This window comes from Lampetra fluviatilis, chromosome 50, assembly GCF_964198595.1.
Source record: "Lampetra fluviatilis chromosome 50, kcLamFluv1.1, whole genome shotgun sequence".
Taxonomy (NCBI): domain Eukaryota; kingdom Metazoa; phylum Chordata; class Hyperoartia; order Petromyzontiformes; family Petromyzontidae; genus Lampetra; species Lampetra fluviatilis.
The window spans coordinates 168378-191118 of NC_136324.1; the positions used below are offsets into that span (position 1 = coordinate 168378).

General features: G+C 47.2%; 1 protein-coding gene across 1 annotated transcript in view; it reads right to left on the reverse strand.

Moving 5' to 3' along the window:
• ATM (ATM serine/threonine kinase) overlaps positions 1-19403 on the reverse strand; it is a 77516-nt gene extending 58113 nt beyond the window's left edge. The window contains exons 1-18 of the mRNA XM_078878163.1: positions 19276-19403; positions 16482-16582; positions 15355-15467; positions 14638-14789; positions 13490-13654; positions 12670-12832; positions 10364-10608; positions 8784-8965; positions 7176-7450; positions 6267-6441; positions 4898-5079; positions 2744-3025; positions 2475-2573; positions 1925-2177; positions 1510-1635; positions 1051-1182; positions 585-674; positions 65-221 (exon numbers count right to left, since the gene is read on the reverse strand). Of these exons, the coding sequence (XP_078734289.1) occupies positions 65-221; positions 585-674; positions 1051-1182; positions 1510-1635; positions 1925-2177; positions 2475-2573; positions 2744-3025; positions 4898-5079; positions 6267-6441; positions 7176-7450; positions 8784-8965; positions 10364-10608; positions 12670-12832; positions 13490-13654; positions 14638-14789; positions 15355-15467; positions 16482-16547 (2857 nt within the window). The 5' untranslated portion in view covers positions 16548-16582; positions 19276-19403. The remainder of the gene's footprint in view (positions 1-64; positions 222-584; positions 675-1050; positions 1183-1509; positions 1636-1924; positions 2178-2474; positions 2574-2743; positions 3026-4897; positions 5080-6266; positions 6442-7175; positions 7451-8783; positions 8966-10363; positions 10609-12669; positions 12833-13489; positions 13655-14637; positions 14790-15354; positions 15468-16481; positions 16583-19275) is intronic.
• Positions 19404-22741: the final 3338 nt, after the last annotated feature.

Here is a 22741-nt window from a genome sequence, read left to right on the forward strand (position 1 = left end):
ACTCCATTGAATCGGAAACTCATGTCAGTTTTACAATAATGGTGTTTGCACATTTTTGTTTAACCTGCTCCAACTTGACTTCCGGCACCGTCTTCACAGCTCTCCCCACCACGACCCAAGTTGTCACCGAGCATTTCTAGGTCACTGGAATTAGAGGTTGTTGCTGTGGTGCTAGTGTCCATATCATCTGAAAAAAGGTCGGTTGACCCAACTTGCTTGTCCTGGAGTCAGCAAATGAAGAGTTAATTTAGAATCTTGAAGTTAAAATATCAGTGGAGCAATCAATGCATTTTAAGTGTAACAATAACAGAAAACTTGATTCGGAAAGCTAAAGTATCAAACGTTGGGTCTACGAAATGAGTACCACATATTGGGAAGTCAACACTGGTCATATAAAATAGAAACCTGCCCTTACAGCAGAGATACTGAAAATCTGCCACTGGATTATGGCAGGCAACAGAATGAGCACCAGCTCATTGCTTGTTAATTGACGTAAACTATTTACCTAAAAATGTCATAAACATATAATCTGCAGAGGCAGTGTGTAATCATGTCATGCATATTTAATCATAAGCTGCCCTTACCATATGCTTGACAAGCCCCAGCAGGTCAGTGATGAAACACGCAGGGATGGTGAGCAGGAAGAGCGAAGACGCCAACTGCCCCAAAGGATCCTGGGGGAATAAAAGTTTTTTTTTTTTTTACAGAAAAGCGTGTTATCGTGGTCTTAAAAAGACTCCAATGTTGTAAGATGCAGGTGTTCACTTTGGAATAGTTACAAGGTATAGCAGATAAAGCCAGCAATGGAAAGGAGTGGTGGCATCAACAAAATTGGTCTGAATGGCTTCCTGATATCAGTTCTTCTATAACACTTCAGTAAAGTGTTAAATAAAAATTCAAAATATTAGTCCAAATCCTACTGATGGTTCACATTGTCAAGCTAAGCAATCCACCTGTCATTGGGTGAGACAACGAGACTAACGCTATTGTCTATGATGGCATGACATGTGTGGAAGAATGCTCTTCCAAGGAGTCACGAGTCACCCGAACCTGTGTGGAGTCCAGGGCTCCAACAGCGGAAGTGCACGACGCCACGAGAGCCTTGATCGCGCACGCCACATGGCTCTCGGTCGCCTTGCTTACATTGGTGCTGACGAACTCACCCACCGACCGCATCAGCAGCTGTGGATATAAGTGGTGACAAAGGATACAAATAAACAATAAACCCCACACTCAGGCAAGCAATCTGGATTGCATGTCTCAGTTGACAGCCACAAGGCAATATTATGAACTTCATCTTCTCTGGCAAGGACTAGTATTTCCAAAAACAACCAATATTGACTTCCTATTTGTTAATGATCTTGGAAAAAAGGGTGGACGAAGTCAACTCATAAATGGAATGTGAGCTCATGACTAAGTTAGAGTTGATCATTGGTAAAGTAATCAGATAGTTCAGCTGTTATTCACATGATCATCATAGGCCAGGACAAAGGTGGTGGATGCTCATACCTTAGCTTTCTCAAGTAGCACACTTTTTCTGCCAGCATCATCAGCGTCCGCCCCCACCAGTCGGAACCCAGCCACCAATCCACAGAGCAAGGCAGCACCACGAGCCAGACACTCTGGAGGCACCGGCTGGATAGGCATAAACACAGTGACCCCATCTCGCACATGTGTCTACGAGCCTCTCATTTGACACTGCCATTTCCAATCGCAATCTTTACTATGTGATATTCAAAATGTGGTTATCAATGTAAAAGATGGAGATTTGTACACACACACAGAATGACAGGGAACGCGCAAGAGCCAAGCAGAGCAAGACAGATCAAAGCGAAATAGAAACAGAGGAAAACAGAGGGAGAAAGACAGATAAATAAAAAAAAAATCAGAGAATCAGAGAGACAGGAAACAGACAGCGACTCACCTGGACGTCCTGGCCTCCAATGAGGCTTTCGGCGAACGCCACCACCTTTTCCTCGAGGATGAATCTCACAGGGGTCATGACCTTTGATCCGGCCATGACCCCAGTGTGTATGGATGCCGTGCTCAAGTGCGTGGCATTTGCGTGGCCAGGCAGTGTAGGCTCGGGGTCGGAGACCTCGAAGGTGGACAGAAGGAAGAGCTCCTCCATTTGTGCCAGGCCTTCGTCACGAGGGTAGTAGGTGTTGTCTTCGTTGCTGAGAAGTGAGGATTCAAATGGGGAGGACTGTGAGCTACAACAATCTTAGAGTCAGGTATGCAGGCACACAAGCTCAACAGCTCACATTTTTGAAGATGGACAATGCTCATCACTGCAGCACAACTGTTGTGAATTCAAAACGGCAAAAGAGTGATGCCACTTGAGCACTACCTTGAGTGAAGTCAGTGTTATTGCAATCAACTTTTGTTCATAATAACACCCTGCAGAAATTAACAGAGCTACTATCGGAATATTCGGTATGCTGGTCGAGTGGCGAATTATGTTAAACACGTGCCTGAAATCCGTATCAGAGAAGATCGTCCGAGCTGCAGCCCGGTTATCCTTTAGAGTCAGGCAAACGAGCGCACGGGACACCAGGAAAGGGGGAAAATCTCTGGGAACAAAAGGTGGAGAGAACACAAACAAAACCAATCATTTATTTTACAAGATGGCTATAAGTTACATATTTATGTTTTTAATTCCTCAAGATTCCTTTGACATCAATAAAGCCAACAACAGCAGCAGCAGCACCAAGGTTGACACGTGGTTCCTTTCTGCCCTCACCCTTGCAAGACAGCTGGAGGCTCGATCTTCTCGGTGCCGTCCTCGCTCGGAGAGCTCTGCCTCGCCAGCAGCCATGCCATGAGGCTGCGGCGGAGCGTGGGGTCCCGCCTGTCGCCCTCCGTCCACGCCGCCTCTTCGGCGCTCTCCTGGGAGGTGCTTTCGCTGCCGTCCGATACCAAGCCCGGCTGCCAACTGGCAGCCAGCGCCGCCACCGCCGCCGTGCCGCCCTCTGCCGGCACCATCTGCCGTGACACGAGCCGGAGCAGGAGCTCCACCGCAGAGCTGGAAAACAATGCACGCGATCGTGCACATACGGAGTCAGTGATGGCGATTCGACAGTTTGGGGGTCATCGCGGCTGGTGTTCAATGGCTGCACTCACGCACAGATCAACCCACAGTAGTCGATCTAATGAGAGCCAAAAATTGGAAATACATTGAGTCACAAAACTTCATGTACATCTGCATCCCTTTAGGATGAGAACCTCCCGACGCCTGCACATGACATTTGGATAATGTATTATCGATTTACTTACTTAACCAGGAAAGCTACACCGAGTCATTGGACTCTTTTTCAGGAGGGTCCTGCATTGTGTTTTTATTTTAAGATGTTTTCAGCCAATTAATAAGCTGTTTATACACATTCCGGGGGAACCCGGAAAAAACTCACATGCGAGAGGGCAACACTATCGCCATACTGATGGAAACAGATGGTGATTAGTTCACTTGCTGTATCGCCTTCTCTTGGTGAGCCAGGATATGGCACCTCGACGTCCATCCGTCGCCTCCACAGTACTGGATTACAGTATGCACCACCCCCACCTGGCTTGTTTTACCATACTTCACCACACTGCTCAGTTCAGGTTCGCGAAGATGAGCATAGATGTAGAAGCATAATAGTGTAGTGACGCACTTCGCAGACACTAAAATGGGAGGCACTCTGTTGATTAAAATCTTCACAGGCACAGGGAACACGATACTTAGGTCAGGACAGCAACAGGCTGCCTGACCCACAACGCTGCAGCCTCGCTCCCCCTTGGCTACGCCCCCCTTCTAGGACCTCCTAGAAGGTTCCCGGGCTTCTCCCGCACCCCCTGCGTCCCCTTCTCCCCACATCCCTTCCTCCCGCCTACCCCCTCACCTGCTGGCCGACAGGGTTGCCATGGCAGCCGAACCCATTTTTGCCAGCAGCCAGCGCAAAACGCCGTAGTGACCCATTCCATGTCACTACAATAGTAAAGTGCAACAATGGAGTTTGCTGCCCTGCCCCTTTACTGCCCACCACATTACTACTACTATTTTTATTTTAACAGCTAAGGCCCACTGAGATCTATAACTCTTATTCAGAAGCCACCTGGCCACAAATGATAGCCGAATCAAGTGGCTCATCATGTGGTAGTTGTATAGCAGCCACATATTCTAAACGCATGTTTCTAAATGAGGAGGGAAAACCAGAGGGCCCGGATAAAAATCCACGCAACCACAGCGAGAACATGCAAACTCCAAAATATACAGGCTTCACGGTCAAGATCGAATCCACGAGCTGTATACCAGGCGAGGTAGTGGATGTCGCCACCGCGGCACCCCGAGCTTCACAATCCCATTACAACCTGTTTGTGTTTGGTGGTCATCTTTCCAAGCATAAACCAGTCTCAACCTGCTTAACTGCCAAGAACTGAAAAGACCAGGTGCATTCCAGGCAATCTGGTCACAAGGCAAGATTCCTAATGAGGTACGCAATCCAATTAAGACAAAACAAATGATTTAGGACGCCATAATCTGTGCTTAGTTTGTTGTCCTTCTCCCGCACCTCTGATTTGTACGGACGCACACGTGTAAAGATGGACAACAGGAAAATGAAAAGTGTATTGTTCGGAAAATGAAAGGAAACAGAAAGAGAATAAGACCTAACATAGAATGCTTTGACGACACGGAGAGATTGGTGCCAGGAAGATGTGCACTACTTGAACATATTAGCACAAGAAAGAGGAAATTGGTAAGAAATGACGAAATGTGATGGCGATGATGAATCTGCGCTTGCCAGCTCTGGTGGTTGTGGTGGTCTGGACGGCGATTGCGATGACCGTGTCGAGCAGTTGCGGCATGCTGTGGTGGGAAAGGTTTCGGGGGGTGGGGGGGGGTAAGTCAGGGTCTCACCGCGAGGGCCGGCAGGTGAGCAGGGCACGCCAGGCGTCCGGCTCGGGGGGCACGAGTCCGCGCTGCAGCAGCGTCGAGAGCAGAGCGAGCGCGCGGGTCTCACACGCGGGCGCCGAAGGGAGCGAGCGCAGTGCGAGCGACCACGACGTGCGCCACACACGGCGCTCCTCCACACCCACATCCTGGGCAGGAGGAAGCGCAAATGGACACGCGGGAACGATTTGGAAGCTGTCGGAGGCATGTTATAGTGTGCTGATCTTTAAAGGTGCATTGAAAAATGTTGATACTCCTGCTGATACAGCTATGGCTGCAAAGTTTGGTCGTACACGTTATGTATATCGCTTATTGTTAAATTTGAATCACAGTTCCTATGATCACTGTTACATTGTTTTTATAGCTTTATTTTGGCGATTTCCAAAACGTATGTAGCCATGTTTGTTTGTTGAAGTACAGTGTTAGCCTGATAACTTTAATCGAAATTGTCTTATGGTCAGTGGCGGCTCCTGCAAAATCTCTCAGGGGGGGCAAATGTCTGGATGATTGATAAGGATAAGGTCCACCCATGCAAAGGATAAATTAACAGTTTAAGCATGTAAAGGCAACTTCACTTCTTTAATATTAATGAAAAATAAAGTGACTCTTACAATACATCTTGTTTGTTTCTATACTGACTATTAATACAATCCACTCATGTTTCTTTTATTAAAGATTCCACTAGGTGGCGACAAATAATTTTGTTGGATGAAACGTGCTTACGTATGATGACTTAAGCACGTTAGTGCGAGCCCTCCCGGAAGCCATAGAGAATGCATTGCAGCGTCCCCCGTTCGAAAAAAAACATCTTTGAATGTAAGTCTATGGGACCACTCGGGGCGATTCTCAGCCGGAGGGAAATCGCCCAAAAAGAGGCGGTACTCCACAGAATGTAGTCACTTGAAGATGTTCACAGGCCTCTACCTAATACATGAAACTGAAAGGTGGCCCGTTAAAGTCTGATTACGTGGCATTGGGAAGCCACTGGAGCTATGCACTTTTAAATCTAGATTTAAAACTAATTTATTTATAACTTCTTTTTGTGTTTAGTTTTTTTGTCCTTTATCCACACCTCCGATTCACAGGGTTGGCTACGTACGGTGCAAAAGAGGTTTGGCATACATTAGATTCGGTGTGGCTTCCTTGTTCAAACGTCTCTGGCCAAGGTGGCCTGGTGGCTAAGAGGACTACAATTACAATAGCAGTAGGCAGGAATCGAAGCAGGTGTGTGTATGATGAAAGCTTGAGAGAAAACTCTCAATACGAGGATAACCTGGAAGACCACACAGAGTAACATGCTTTTTTTTTACAATCTCTGGCACGAATGGGAACTCACCACCGGCTGTATTTTGGCAAACTGGTTCAGGCACAGCAAGGACAGCCGTGTCCGGTCATCTCCTTGGCGACGCCGGGAGGCCTGCAGCCGATTTAGAGTGGTTACCGTGGCAACCAGCTCACTCCTCGGCAGGCTGTCGGGGTGCCTGTCCAAGAGACGGTTCATGATCTCCAACCTAAAGCCACAGACAGAAAAGATAGCTTCTATACTTGTTTATGTTTTGTAATGATAGTCCTGAGCCAGCAGTATATATACCATATTCCCATACACCAGACTGTATTAATTGTAATAACCCCAGAAGTATGATAATGATGGCAATCATGGTGATATCGATTCCACTGCTGACGATGACAACACAGGGGATGAGCTCACTTTGGACTGGCAATTTGAAATCAAAATCTAATGAATTAACCCTGGACAGTAGTTGAACTCGAGTAAAACATAACTCTGTTTGCCATGCAGGTGACAGTCTCTCACACACACACACGGCGACATCTCTGCGAGATCCACTGACCCCACCACCACATGGCTGCTTTACCACAGCAGTTACACCCAGCCAAGGCAATTACTTTCTCACTCCACTGCTGGTGGAAGATTCTACACTGTAGGGAGCCCTCCAAAAGGGTATATTGGCCTACTCATCCACGCTGACCGGACATCTTTGAAGAGGTGAGGATAGCCTCACGTCATCCCACCACACACGACCTAATGAGCAAATGTGGTGTATACATTTATTCTGCTGTGTTGATTAAGACAGTGGAAAATTTAAAAAACATGCACCACTGTTGCAACTGCTGCACCAGAAAAATGAACAGGCAACGTCTGGATTTACATCCAGTATGATAACCATCGCACGCCGAGAGCATCCATCTCCTTATTTAAGTAAAACAAAAATGAAAGAATTCCCACCAGGGCAGGACTTCCCCATCGACCTGTGACTTGAGCAAAGTTTCCCTCAGCGCCTCCCAGCCCAGGTCCACCCTGCGCCTCTTGCTCGCCACGTCACGCGTGTCCCACGAGCTTCCCCGTCGACGGCTCGCTCCCGAGAGAGTGCCGTCACTGCCCCCAGAAGCGACGCCGCTGTTCGCGTGGCCCCTGTCACCACTGGTAGCAACACCGTTGCCGCCACTGTCACCGCCACCGGCTTCAATCATTTCCAGAACGTTTGTCTCCGAGTTGAACAGCTGCCAGACCAGAGACATGCCATTTGTAAATACACGCCGGATGACATGCAGCGAACCACTCTGGACAATGCATGAAAGAGCAACCTTTCGGTGTTGGGTAAGAGTTGTCCACTCGAAGTGACCAAGTATTATGTGGCATGTTGAACTTTGTTCGCAACGTACGTTGCCAACCATTCAAATTGGAGGGAAGGACAACTAACTAAATACAAAAAGCAGTTCTAAGTATTGTTGATCATAATCAACAATATATATAGACACAGACACAATTTCAACCGAGAAGATAGGTACAAACTTGGCAATCATTGGAAGGACGTTATCAACCAGTTTAAGTCATAACTGGCTTGATTTGAAGTTTTCGTGACTGCAGGAATCCAAACTCTTTGGTTCTTTCGGTAAAGTCACGTTGGTAGAGAAATAAATAATAAATCACGAGGTTTCGATCGCAACACAAGCAATCGTCATCAGGTAGAAAGTTACAGCGGTAGAACTGCTGAACAAGAAAGGGCTGCTGCAACACGAGGTAATATATAGGTTTGAGGTGGGTGTCAACCAAGGGTAAGTAGGCGGGGTCATAGATGGAAAGGAGTGCCGTCGCCGCACGCACAGAAGCTGCGTTAATGGGAGAGATTGGCATGTCAGTGTCAACGAGTTGAATGGGAAGATAGCGTGTCTGTGTCAGAGGACTGGGCATAGCGCCACCTCGTGGGCAACACAAGCTGCGGCGTTGGCTGCTGCACGGAGAGGCCAGCGTATCTCTCACATTAACATAGCCACCCACGCACTCGTCGCCGCGCTCTGATCTCACATTAACATGCTAATTTCTCACATTAACATCACTAGCCCCGCCCACTTTGTTTATGAACCTAAGATTACTATACCCTATACAAACAGTCTGCATTCAGCAGCTTTCCTCCTGATAACGATCGCTTGTGTTGTGATCGAAACGTCGTAGTTTTTTGTTATTTTCCTTGAACCACCTACGTGACTTTACCGAAAGACCCAAAGAATAACAATTATTTTCTTGAATTACTTTATCCCTAGATATAAAATATGTGTGATAGCAAGGTTACGGTGGCAGTTTTACGAGAAAATGTTTCCTCAAGAACGATAATATTGTATGTTTAGAGAATATTATTTGGGGGAAAAAAAGTTACGTGATATTAAACATCCACGGAACAGGAAAACAAACAGGAAGAATATGTATAAAACAAGAAGGATTTACGCTAAGATTTCAGCCCATGGAAGATACTGCTCCCTGTAGAGTCTGGTAGAATTTTCAATCCCAAACAGAACCGACCAATCCCCGTGGCTGGTGGGCTAACGCAGGGGACACCTGATGGCAGACGTGAGCGGCAAGGTCAGCGAAGGCTGGCGGGAGGGAGGGCGCGGACCGAGCAGGCCGCCCAGGGCCCGAGAAGCGGATGCGACCTCCCATCTCCTTCAGCTCCGAGCACACCGCGTCGTACAGCTGGGCCAGCACGCGATGCCAAGCGGCGATGTCGCCCGCAAGTGCACCTACGGCGGGTTGGAGCGGGGCAGAGCAGAGTGGAGCAGAGCAAGGTGGAACGGAGTGCAGTGGGGTGGAGTGGGGCAGAGCGGGGTGGGGTGGGTTGGAGTGGGGTGGAGCAGGGTGGGGCAGGTTGGAGCGGGGTGGAGCAGGGTGGGGCAGGTTGGAGCGGGGTGGAGTGGTGGAGGGTGGAGCAAAGCGAAGTGGAGCAGGGTGGAGCGGGGTGGGGCGGAGCGGGGTGGAGCAGAGCGGAGCGGGGTGGAGCAGGTTGGAGCAGGTTGGAGTGGAGTGGGGTGGAGTGGAATGGAGTGGAGCAGAGCGGGGTGGAGCGGGGTGGAATAGAGCGGGGTGGGACAGAGCATGCTGGAGCGGGGTGGAGCGGGTTAGAGCGGGGTGGAGCGCGGTGGAGTAGGGTAGAGCGGGGTAGAGTGGAGAGGGGTAGAGTGGAGCGGGGCATAGCAGGTTGGGGCATAGCAGGTTGGGGCATAGCAGATTGGGGCAGGGTGGAGTGGGCTGGAGTGGAGCGAGGTGGAGCGGGTTGGAGTGGGTTAGGGCGAGATTGGGGTGGAGCGGGGTGGAGCAGGGTGGAGCGGAGTGGGGTGGAGCAGGGTGGAGCGGAGCGGGGTGAAGCAGATCGGGGTGGAGCAGGGTAGAGCGGGGTGAAGTGGGGACGGCGGCTCTGAATGAGACATCTGCATGATTAAGCCGGTGCCGTTTGAGGTGTGGTGGTGAAGGATTTGACAACAGAAGTTGCTATATATACTACATGAATTGATCTTTGGTGGTACGTTAATATTGATTTGAAGCTTTCGTGACTGCAGGAATCCATACTCTTTGGTTCTTTCGGTAAAGTCACGTAGGTAGAATAATAATAGATCGCGACGTTTCGATCGCAACAAAAGCAATCGTCATCAGGTGGGACAACCATATCAAGAAAAAAAAGCTGTGGTTGTCCCCCCTGATGACGATTGCTTGTGTTGCGATCGAAACGTCGTGAAATATTATTTCTTTTATTTTTCTACCTACGTGACTTTACCGAAAGAACCAAAGAGTATGGTACGTTAGTATTTTAAGATACATTTTTTTGATAATTTTATATATATAATGCAATGTGTTTTTTTTAAAGTTGTGTCTAAAAGCAAACCAATTAAAACCAATGGAACGTGCGGAGATCAACTCGGATCAATATAGTCCCAGTAAGATCCTTACAACAGACCCGCCAGCATCACAAAGACCAAATTCAATTCACATAGATCCAATGGAATCTGTAAAGACCCTCTGCAATGCTCATTACAGCGAGGATGGATTTAACTGTGTTGGTCAATTTGGGGATGGGCACAACTATTAATTCTCTGCGAACTAGCGAAATGTTCATTAAACATCCGGGGAAGCCAATGGGGACACACCGTGGTGAGCGTGGCGTGCCCCGCGTGGGTGGTGGGCGCTCATCTGCAACAGGAAGAACTCCCAGAGGACGCGCTTGGCAGAGCTGCAGGGCCGCGTGTTGAGCCACACGTAGAGCAGCGCGGCGCCCGACTCCTCGCCCACGCGGCACAGCAGCCGCCGCCGCCCGTCGTTGGCGCCGGCGGCACGCAGGAAGGCGGTCACCGCTGTCGCGGTGCGTTCCAGAACGTCCGGCGAGCGCTCGTGTCTACGCTAGTGCGAAACCCACGGATGGCAACTTCAAGCAGAGAAGAAAAGTCACGAACGAGCGTGAATTTTGCAATGCTTCCCCGACGTGTTTGTCCGATGTCGAAATGTGTAATGTCACCTTCTAAGCTGCATGACAAGATGGGGTCATGTGTGATGACACTATCGAAAAAGGTGAGGTACATGCACAACATGTGACATAATTGATTTTTTATTGCCAAATGTTGGGGAAGCATCTGGTCAATTTGATCGATTTTATTTTTTATAGGCCGAATCCCTAATATCAACACAACTTCATATTGCAATGTCATATAATCAGATCCCATATTATAGACAGAACGATTGCCTTAATGCTGTCAATCTTAGTTATAAAGTATTTAAAAAAGTAAAATAAAAGACACACTAATATGTCTTGCTTTAAAATACAAAGGTTGCTTTGATATGCTTTCTACAATAATGTCCCTTATCCAGAAAGAGCCTCGCTGAATCTCAACACTCCCTATCAGTAGAGTTTTGCATTGGGAAGTTTGGCTAATTCCATTTTGAGTGTTTGGCAGGTGAGAGGAAACTCGGGTACCCAGAAAAAAATCCATGGATATAAAGGCATAGTCCTCAAAGCCCAGAGATATGATCAAGATTCAAATCCTGTACTGCCATCCCCTGGGCACCTCGCAGCCCAATCCTACAACACCTGGTATGACCACCTGGCAGCCTCTTATCCAAGTATCAACCAGAAATGTGAAAAGATTGGGTGCATTCAGGTAGATTTAGTTGTAGACCTTAAAGTTTGATGAAGCAAACACACAGCATGTTTGTGTAGTGACTTGCAGTGTCATTACTGGATACACACACACACGCACATGTGTGACATCACCATGCGGGGGAGCGTCAGAGAGCGTCACTACCACACGGGTCTACACACACACATGACATCATCCCGTCTGGAGGCAGGTGTGACGTCAGGGCCGGTTGACGGATCGGGAGACCGTGGGTGAGGCCACGGGGGTTGTGTAAGGCCGTGGCACTCTGAGTGAACCTGGCTGGACACGTGACCGGATAAAGGTGGGGGCAGGGGGCCCGGGGGGCACCTTGGGGGGCCACGTGGACAGCCGAGGAGCTTCGAGAGGGTTCTCGAAGGAAGGCGTGACCGGGGTGGGGCCCGGACACGCCGAGGCCCATATAAGCAGCCTTCCCACCGGGTTCGGGGCTGCTCGTGTCAAGAAAGAAGATGCATCGTGAAAACGCCTCTTAAGAAGAGTCAAGCCTCCAGTCAGCGGATCCGCCAGTAGCCCACCTGGCTGGGCCACACTAGTGTAACTGAGAGTCCGTGTTAGCGAGTGATGGTGTGTGTTAGTTAGAGCAGGTCGGTGGTTACCACCCTATGTTAAGTGGAACGTGTTGGTGTTAATAAATAGTGTTGCCTCCCAAGAAGTTGTGTGCGCTTATCTGAGCCCATTAAATTTGTATAGGATGTGCGGGGGTGGGGGGTAGAGGAAGAAAGATGAATAGTGTCAGCATTACCAATGAGCCATAATCATCCTGGCCTTCACCATGGGAGTGTTGAATTTCACTCCTGGCTCAGAGCCACCAGCTGAGATTGCTTCTTTGTGCAGGGAGAAAGTTGGATTTTAATCGCAATCTTAAGGGTGTCGTCTATGGCTCTATAAGCCTTGAGAATTACCACCTTGAACAAACGTGCGAGTGGAAGATGATGCAGATACATGCTGGAGTTTTAATTTGATAACATATCGACGAGTGCGCCATCCGTGCATACCCTGGCGGTATCGCTGTAATCCATACAGCAACTACTGCCGCCTTGGAATGGTTAAAGACCTTAACATTCAAATATGACATATATAGAAACTGTTGCTTCCATGCCATATGAAAGAAGAAGAATCACAATCAGTGTGGCTAAAGTGGCTGCATTAAAGGGTACAAAGTTTGTGGGTCATTTCACAGTGGTAGGTCTCATTTGGCTGCAGGCTATATGAGGAGATGTGCCACGGACTAGGCCATCGTTTTCTACCCATGTTGTCGTCTGATGTGTGCGCTTAATGCTGACCGCAGGGCATGCAGGGCGCGCAAAGAGAAGCACGGGAGGTCTTGATAGGGTGTGTCGCATTGGAAGCTGCAGGCAGAGAGCAGCAACCGCACAGCGAGGGCCAAGACAGCCCGGTCCAGTTCCTCTTTGCTCTCCAGCAATCGGCAGCACAGCTTCTGCAGGTCTGGTGACAAGTCCGCAGAGACAAGTACATGTGCAACACTTCAGTCAAGAAACAGCCTTTCTATCCACTCACTGCCCTTTGTCAATCTACTGGATGCGGGGGTTGTTTGACCGTACTTCATCATGCTGAAGTAGACTACAACAATCGATGTTGCCGCTATGCCCTCTGCTGTGCACAAATTACCCCACCAAACTATGTTTTTTTTATTTTACCAGGTAGGCCCACTGAGCTATATAGCTCATATTCAGAAGCGACTTGGTAACAAATGATAGCTCAACGAAGTGACTTATTAAGCGGAAATCTATAGCAGCCAAATACTCTAAACATGTTTCGAAATGTGGAGGCAAAAACCGGAGGATCCAGAGAAAAATCCAAGCGACCACGGGGAGAACATGCAAACTCCAAATATACAGGCGTCAGGGTCGGGATGGAACCCACGACCGCCCATATACCAGGCAAGGTAGTTAACATCTCGTCACCCTGGAGTCCCTATGCCATGTTGGTCACCGATCAAAGCGGTATAGAGGCTGGACTTGCTTAGCTTCCAAAGATGACAAGATTGGGCGCGTTTCGGGTGATCTTGTCATGGGGAAGGTGCTGCGCATCTGCAATGTGAAAGCAGCCCCTTCCTCACTGCCACTTCCGATTGTGTCGTACCTGCCCAGGTGGACGCGGTGATTTCACACCAGTAGCGTCGCACGGAGAGAACGTCGCGTATGAGCAGCATGATGTACTCGGAGCCAAACTGCATCCGAGCGCACTTGTTGCTCAGGGTTTCCAGGACGTGGCGCACCAGCTCTGAGCACTTGAGTCGCGTACCACCTGGCAGAGGGATTTGACCTTGCATTTTTTTTATTTGAATTAAATGGTTCAACCAAAACGATACTCACCAATACAAATGACAACATTCAACATTATTCTTAAATTATATTAGTGTTAATCTACTACCCAGACATACTACATTACTTACAGGTTTCCCATTTGTCAGGGCAGCAGCAGGAGATAAAATAAGCTGTTGTCGACTGTGTTCTGACTCCCTCTAACACCTTGGCTTGTGTTCCTACTTTTCTCCAGGTTCCCCACTCGTTTGATCAAAAGTGGCTCTTGAGGACACATCCCCAGATCTGCAGCTAGATTTTGTGATGTAAATAAACACCCAGGACATTTATGTTGGTCCTTAACAGGGAAGAACACTAACATATTGCACACATGAGCAGCAAAGTACACTTTGAATTTGATTATTATTTACACATTATCTGACATATGCCACCTAGGCAACACAATAATATTAAGATGGATGTTAATTTTCCTTTAGAGATGACTTGGGCAATAGCACAATTAAGATGACCAGAAGTTCAGTTAAAAAAATCATCACTCATCACCAATCACCCAGAATACACCCAAATATGTCAGAGTTTGCAAGCTAAGCAAAGTTGAGCCTGGATGATTATTGGATGGGTGACTACCGTGGACACCAGTTTGCCCCAGGCAACTGCAGGACAATACTATATGGTCGTTAGCAGAAGGCAGAGGAACAAATACATTGTTGTACTATGAGTCTATGCTCCCACATCTAAACTCCTTGCCTTTACCAACCTGCACCTCCAATTAGCACGGTTGGCTATGTACAGTGTGAAAGACGTTCAACTTACATAACATACATTCACCGACGAGCGTGAAGTATGATAAAATAACCCCCACAAATCCCTACTGCATGGAGAGGCCCTAATCCAGCAGTGCACTGACAGCAGGAGTGTATACGACGGACAAGTAAGCGGATTGGCTCCAGGCGTGTGTGCACGCACGTCGGTTGGCGATGCGCACAAAGCGCTTGCAGAGCGTGACGACTTCGCGGCTCCGCGCCTGCCGGTTGCTGCGTGCAGTGGTGGAGGTGGAGGCAGTGGAGGCCGCTGTCTGTAGAGCATCAGTCTCCCGCTGCATGTAACGCTGCACAAATCTGACGCACGCAAGCGGCCCCCGTTATCTCTGTCTTAAGATATCCGCGTGTTTGTGTTTTGTACGATTGTGAAGCGTATTAACAGGGTCACAGGCTTTAACACAGGGGTGTGGAATCTTTTCTAAGGGACAGATAGAATTTTCAAAAGCTTTCGATGGATCACACACTAACACACATGCCATTCATTAGAAATATCCAGCCTGTCTGTTCCCCTCCTCTGCTTTAGGGATTCATGGTTTCATGATAAACACTGTCCATGTCATCATGAAACCATTGTTATAACACAATTATTGTCATTTTCAATCGCCCTCGTGAGCCAGATTACTTTGTTGAGACTATAAGAGCAGACGTAGGTTGGGTGTTAACTGTACTACAGCTGAAAATTCTATAAAAAGCAAGTGTGAAACTGGCATTAACATTAAGGGTCACAATGATGTATTCGCCTTAATTGCGGGATGGTGACGTACACGGAACACCAAAATTGCAATACGTTGTTGACGCATTACAACCAGGTGGTGGCTAAATCATTCCATTTAACGGGAAGCACAGACAAAGTAGTGCTCACTTGAAGACAGCATCCCAGGTGAGGCCACGAGGAGGCCGCAAGTCTGAGCACCGGTCCAGCTCCGCGATAACGTCAGGGAGCACGATCAACCTGCTGAAGCGCTCCGCCTCCTTCTGCTCCGATCAGACAACACAGGGCCACGTGGCCAATCAGGTGGCATCAACTGGCAGGACCAAGTGGAACTTCGAGTGCTTGCAGTGTTTGACCGAAATGTGCAACTAAATCTATTGGTTGAATCGCTCGGCCTCTGTGTACAGTCCTGTTGATAACCCGCTGAATGAGGGCCTCCCTATGTCCATGCGCGTCATGAGCGTTATTTAACCATATTTCAAAAGGATGGTCAGAGCAGGTTAAAGTGGAGGAGCAAAGATGTGGAACATACAACTACATACAGCACAACAATGGATATTCCTGCACTGGCCTCTGCTGCATTATCTAGGCTCAACTCTCCTTAGCTTCCAAGATCTGATAAAATTAGGCCCATTTCAGGTGATATGGCCAGAAACCCTTGACCTATTAGTACTTATTAGTAAGTACTTTCCACCAACCATATAAGTGGGGTAAAATGTGGGTACTCCCACCTCATCCAAGATACCTCACCCACATGGAAAAGTCGGGTAAATACCCTCTAGAAGGGATCTATAGAGTTTACTCTAGTGGAGGCCCTGCCGCCAGCAGAGGAAAGAGCAAACAATTGCAGGGCTGCACCTTTACCTTTTACTAATGAAATCTACACAATACAGCGAAAATATATCAACTTTACAATTTTACACATTGTTGGTAACGAATTGGCACATTTTGACCAATTTTTTTTTATCATAACCAACGCATGCCAAAGCACAAATTTTGTTCTATGGCTTTCAGCTCCGTCTAATCTGGGCGAAGAAATTTAATGGCCATGCGAGAGCATCAGGTTACGACAGGGGTCGGCAACCAAAACAGGAAGCATTTTTCAAATTTGGTTAAAAAAAACTCAACATTTCAAGAGCTGCAATACATGTGAATAAGGGACAGTGGTCCTTAATAGAGAACGTCATGAGGCAGTCCTTAAAGAGCCGCATGCGGCTCCGGAGCCACAGATTGCCGACTCCCGGGTCAGGTGAAACAGGTGGGCTGTGGTAGCTTGCCTTGCGTTCTGTCACTTTCTCTCCATCCAAACGCTGGCAGCACTGTTGGAGATCGCGAACGGCCATGCTGACATGTGACTCTTTATGTGAGCACCTCCACGCTTACAAGAAACAAGGACAGGCAGTCGTCATTATAATAACTTTTTATACATATCGAGAACACGCTTCTAAATTCATAAGAAATGTTTTGGGTTAGATCGCGTAAATATAAATGTGTCGTAAACCCACCAGCACCCAACAAAGCCAATTAGTAAGGTTTGTCATGTAAACAAAATGTGCCAATTAGTTAAAACTTCGGCACACCGCCGGTGTAATAAAGAAAATCCACAAATTAAAAAATTGGGTACGACGTTTTGCTAGTGAATACAACCAGCTTCATCAGGCGATTTGCCAGAATTGACAAATCTGACAATTCTGGCGACACTTTTATATTTATAGGACCGAAACCAAAACACTTTATGAATATTGGTCACGAAAGCCTACGTTTAAATTTAAGCTTCTAAATGTGACAAATATAGAGGATGCACATTTGCATTGTGCGTGAGCGTGTCGGGTATGTTTTACATGACCGCATGCGTCACCTAAGCCAGTGTTCTTCATTGCAAGGCCCGCGGGCCACTGGTGGCCTTTAGTGCGGCCTCTGACGTGCGGCCCCCGACAATACATAAATGTGAAAACACCTTTTGCAGGTGGTGTGGTGGCCCTCGCACTGATCTATTATCGGTGAAAGCAGCCCCCCTCTGAAAACTAGTTCAGAACACTGATCTCAGCGTCCCTATGACACGTCCTCAACGAGTGGACGGCTATATGCACATGGCAAAAATGTGTGCGCACATTTGCGCTATGCGCGAGCGCGTCGAGTGTGCGTTACACGCACTCCTCCGACATGATGCCACGTTGCGAATAGTCGAGGGGAAAAGCGGCGTGAAACTTGAAAAGGTATTCAAATTCAAAAATTTCGAATAATCGAATTTCGCGAAAGAAAAATCCTCGAATGAAGAGGTTTTAATGTGCTGATGCAAACCTGTACAAAGCTGCTTTACATTTATTTTTATTAAAACAGTAACGAAGATGCAAAGCATCTGGATAAACTCTTATATGGGTAGAGGACTTAATTGCACATGTAGAGCCCTTTCGTAGAGTATTTCCACGACTGGAAGGGGGTCTCCCCACGCTGTGCGGGGAGGTGGCAGTTATCTTCCCATACTTCACCACGCCGGTCAGTGCATCTTGGTGAAGGCGGGGAGCATAGACATGAAAGCATAGTACGGTACAATAGATTTTTCTTCACTGCCCTTCTGCTGCTCACTAAGCAGTTCCGCAGCCGCCTAAGGAAATTTGGCATACAAGGTAGAGGTCGCCTATACAACCACTATAGCACTGAAACAGCCTTAGTAAGAAGAATTAATGATCTCCTAATTGCTGCTGATAAAGGTTCTCCAAGTGCTCTCCTCCTTCTTGACCTAAGCGCAGCCGTCGACATAATTGATCTCAATATCTTACTCAACCGATTGCCAGTCTTCATGGGGATCTCAGGCACCACGTTGAAATGGTTCAACTCCTATCTCTCAAACCGCATGCAATTTGTCAAAATGGGCACCTATAAATCCACAACTTAGTTCCTCACGGCGTTCCTCAGGGATCAGTATTAAGCCCCATCCTGTTCTGTTTATTTGGCCCCATTGTAACTTTATTACGACACCAAGGGCTCAGCTATTACTGTTACGCAGATGACAATCAGATATACCTACCTGGATGTCTCAAAACTTCCTTTAAATGGATGATAAAACACAGCATATTTTAATTCGTACATCACATCAGGTATCCAAATAAATCCCTCTTAACTTGGTTATTGATGGTTGGAACGTGCATCAAACACGTGAGGTCAACAATCTTGGTGTCCAAACTTTATCCTTTCAGTCCCATGTCAACAGAACCGTGAGGACCTCTATCTGGTATCATCTTGGAGGGTCACACACACACACCTGTGTTCCTGTCCCTTCACCGACTCCCTGTCTGTGCTCGCAGACTTCCCCTTGCTGGTGTTCAAGGCCTTGCATGGACTTGCTCCTCCCTACATGAATGCCTCCTTCAGCCGTATCCATATCCCATCGGGGTCACGAAGACCCTCAGATTGTGCACTGACCGCGGTCCCACGGCCGAGGCTTGACGCGTGATCGTCGCTGCCTTTGCACCTCAACTCTGGAGCTCGTCGCCTTCGAAGTCACGAAGCCTTCAGAGACACTGCAAATACTAACATCGCCACTAAAAACGTTATCTGTTTAAAGTGGCTTTTTCTCTTTTAGTTATCTTCAAAGTCTTCCTCACGTCTTCTTTCCTTGGTTGATGTCAAACATATTTCCGTCTTTCTATGCACAGTGCTTTATAAATGCAAGTTCTTACTGATCGTATACCAAAGGACATAAACACGGCAATGTGGCCGAATGTAACCACGCGTCTTCACAATTATCACGACAACGTGAAGCGGCAGACAGACGAGGTCTGTGACGCTCGCGCGGTTCAACGAAGCTCGCGAACGTCTCCATCACTGCAGCGCGTCACCTCGTGCATGAAGGCGATCGATGACTCATCCCTCTCACCTCGTTACAGAGAGGCGATCGACACTGGCTCACCATCAACATCACCGTGCCCGTCACTCACGAAGAGAGCGAAACTTTGCAACGCGCGCCAACTTAGCGTCAACAACGCGAGGTGCTCTCTGCAATCAGTAACCCGGGGGGTTCTTCACACGCCGCAAGCACGCGGCAGAATGCGTGACAACCAAGCAACTTACACGTCAACCATCAAGGCGCCAAGAGCCCACGAGAGAGACAGAGAGAGACACAGAGCGAGCGAGTGGTGTTGTGCTTGTTCGACTCCACCAGAGGAGGAGGAAGCTTCTGGCTCTGGACTCTTGAGGGGGCGGGGGGAGGGGGCGGGGCCTCGATTCGTAGCACGCGCGGTGATGACGTCAGTGCGGGCTTCCCTCGCGAAACGGCAACACCCACAACGTCACAGCAACACAGATACCAACAACACATAACATGTAACACACTACATGTAACAACAACACTACATGTAACACACATGTAACAACAACACATGTAACAACAACACACTACATGTAACAGCAACACACATGTAACAGCAACACATGCTTTCACAACAGCAGTGCAGACTGACCTTGGTGGTATCTGCTATAATTACAGCAGTGCATACTGACTGGTGATTCCTGCTATGATTACAGAAGTGCATACCGACCGTGGTGGTACCTGCTATCGCTACAGTAGTACATGCTGACTTTATAGCAGTTTCTACCGACTCTATAGCACAAAGTACTCACCTGACAGAGTGGCGTGGTGAGGCCTAGTCCCCTTGCAGAGTCCCCGGCCTCGCTTAGATTGCCCAGCCGGCCAAGGTGGCACCTTGGCAGGCTGGGGCTGGGCTGCTATCCCCCCCCCACCATCCCCCGCCCGCGCTACAATAATACTATCTAAGCGCTATAATATGAGTATCTACCAACCCTATAGTAGTAATGCACACATTGGGGTGGGTGGCGGCCTGATGTAGACCGCTTGTGTTGCGATCAAAACGTCGTAGGTTTTTTGCTTTTATTTTTAAATTTATTTTTAATTTTATTTGTATTTTCTATCTTCGTGACTTTACCGAAACAACCAAGAATATTTTTCTCGCATTGATAAATGACTTCCAATAATCCGTGAGTTTTTGGAGATAAGAGGAGCCAATCTGCAAATTCATCCCATTATCGGCAATGGAGTAACAATGCGGATAACCCCGTGGATAATAAGTTGCAGTGTTGGTCGTTCATATCACCGATGAGTTCTGTACAACGCATCGATACATGTGCATTGTGAGATTTGGCGATGGAATGGCGAGGTCTTCATCTTGCATTGGATTGATCATGGCTGATTATGATAATTATAAAATCCATTATGTCCATAAGTCAACGCAATTGCACACACTTGCACACGTAATCTCTCGCAAACACAAAAATGTGCCACTGCTTTTGGTCGTGGTTCACACGGTGGAGGTACTAGCCTATTCGGGGTTCTAAGCAGACATGTTTTAATTCCTGAAATCCTATTGAGGTAATAGACGTATTGAGTATTTTTCATAGAAGTTCAGAACAAAGTTTCACAGACAATTTGCCTTTACGCTCATCATGTTCACCTGCATCGTTTTTATTTTGAAGAATTTGCTTAAAAGCCTCTGTGGCATCTTTAACAGGTCCTCTTTGGCGGTGTCCACCTCTATGAAAATTCCAGCAGAGGTCACCCGCCTCACACTGTTGCCAATCCTCTTTGATCACTGCCATAGTGAAATACCGGTCAGGCGGTGGCGTAACCAACCTACAGTTACCTCATTTGTATTTTTTTAAATCTTTAAACGTGGCTGCCATGCACAATAATGCGTACAATAACGTGAATACGGATAAAATGTGTCACGTTGGCAGATGCCATATCCCAAGGGTCGGCAACAAAAATAACAAGAAGAGACATTTTGATCGAATTCGGTCAAAACACTCAAAATTTCAAGAGCCGCAATGTATATGAATATGAGACGGTGGTGGTCCTTAATAAATAACGTCACGAAGCGGTTCTTAAAGAGCCACTGCATGCGGCTCCTGCTATGTCCCCTTCCACAGAGGGATGAGTGACTCTCTTCGGGGCCTCTTTCTTCAGCACACTTTGATCTCTTGTCGGGGTATTGTACTGGAAAGTCGAACTAGATGTGGAGTTCACCAGCTCCAAATCAGCCTTTGTAACGCCGGTTAGCCTTCACAACGGTTAAGTTCTGCGATGTTGCTTCAGAACACTCCAGCTGCATTACAAGTGATGGAATTGGTTTTGGGCATCGGAATCCTGCCTCATTTTTGAGAATTACAGGGAGTTGTGGATTATGGGACTTCAAATTATCGGATATCTGCTGTAATTATATCAACCATAGAAAACATAACACTTGCAATGTTGTTTCCAATTAATAGTTTATTTATTGGCTGATATTTGTGAGTCATGAATTGTACAGAGGGTAACGTCCATTTTTTCCCCTCATGTAAATATATTTTCCATCAATGAAATATTAAACATATTTAACGAAATTTTAAATAGATTTTGGGCAAATTCAACCAATGCTCGATAATTATTTAGCCCTGTCGAGTCAGGTATTTTTTTAATGACATGATATGCGTTAGCTGTATTCAGAATTTGATACTGTGTCCATATGGTTTATGTGTAATGGCATGTGTGTAATTCATTTTTCTTGGAATTAAAAATAAGATTTGAAAATGCATCGTGCAAAGGCTCCATGGATAGATTCTTGCCCTCTGCGAAGAGAAGCGTTAGGGTGAGAGTACGGAACTGCATGGTTGTCAGAATTGCTGGGGTGTGTTCGGCTTTCCCATAAGAATGCTGGCCATAGCGGCCTGGGTGCAGGTGCTGAATCTCGTGGCGAGTTCGACTTCATGAGAAGTTTAGGATCGTAGAGTAGATGTCCGTTTTCTGGCACCGCCAATGCAAACACCTACCAAAGCGTGGCCTCATGCCGCTCGTGACAGCAAGTGTAGAGACGGCGGTGTATGTTGTTTCGTGTGGTCGTACGGTCTCGTGTTCTCTGTTTTGTATTATTGTCCCTTTTCTTGATAAATAACTGGATCTTGACTGTGTGTGAAAGCCTCCCCAAGCTGTTGCCATCCCTCGCAATCCTGCGATGTGATAATCTGCCCAACATCTGCAAACAACCTCATGTTATCGCTCCATCTCCTCGGTAGACGTACTTTTGGAACGTGCACCATTCCTTGGTTACCACTCGATCATTATTCTTGAATGAATCTACAATGAACCATTGTTAATAATAATAAAAACAAATGTTTTAATCAAAGCAATAAGAATGGATCATTGTACGTTGATCTGGTTTAGCCAAACTGTTCACATGGGCTGTTCCTAAAATATAATAATTAATTCCATGCAATGTTGTTGTGTAATGGTTTTGATTTTAACACCTTTTTAATTGGTTACCTGGTATAATGATGGGTTAATGTCAGTTCACTCAGCATTGATCTTGAATGATCATGCTACATGTACGCTTCATATCAAAGTATCGTAATGAATGACAATGGGTACGTACACGAACAGCCCTTTGTCAAGACACTGCTGGATGAGAGGCTCTCCACGAGAATGGGTAAACAGTACAATAAGCCATAGAACCCTTTTATTAAAAAGATAAATAAATGTTTTACTTAT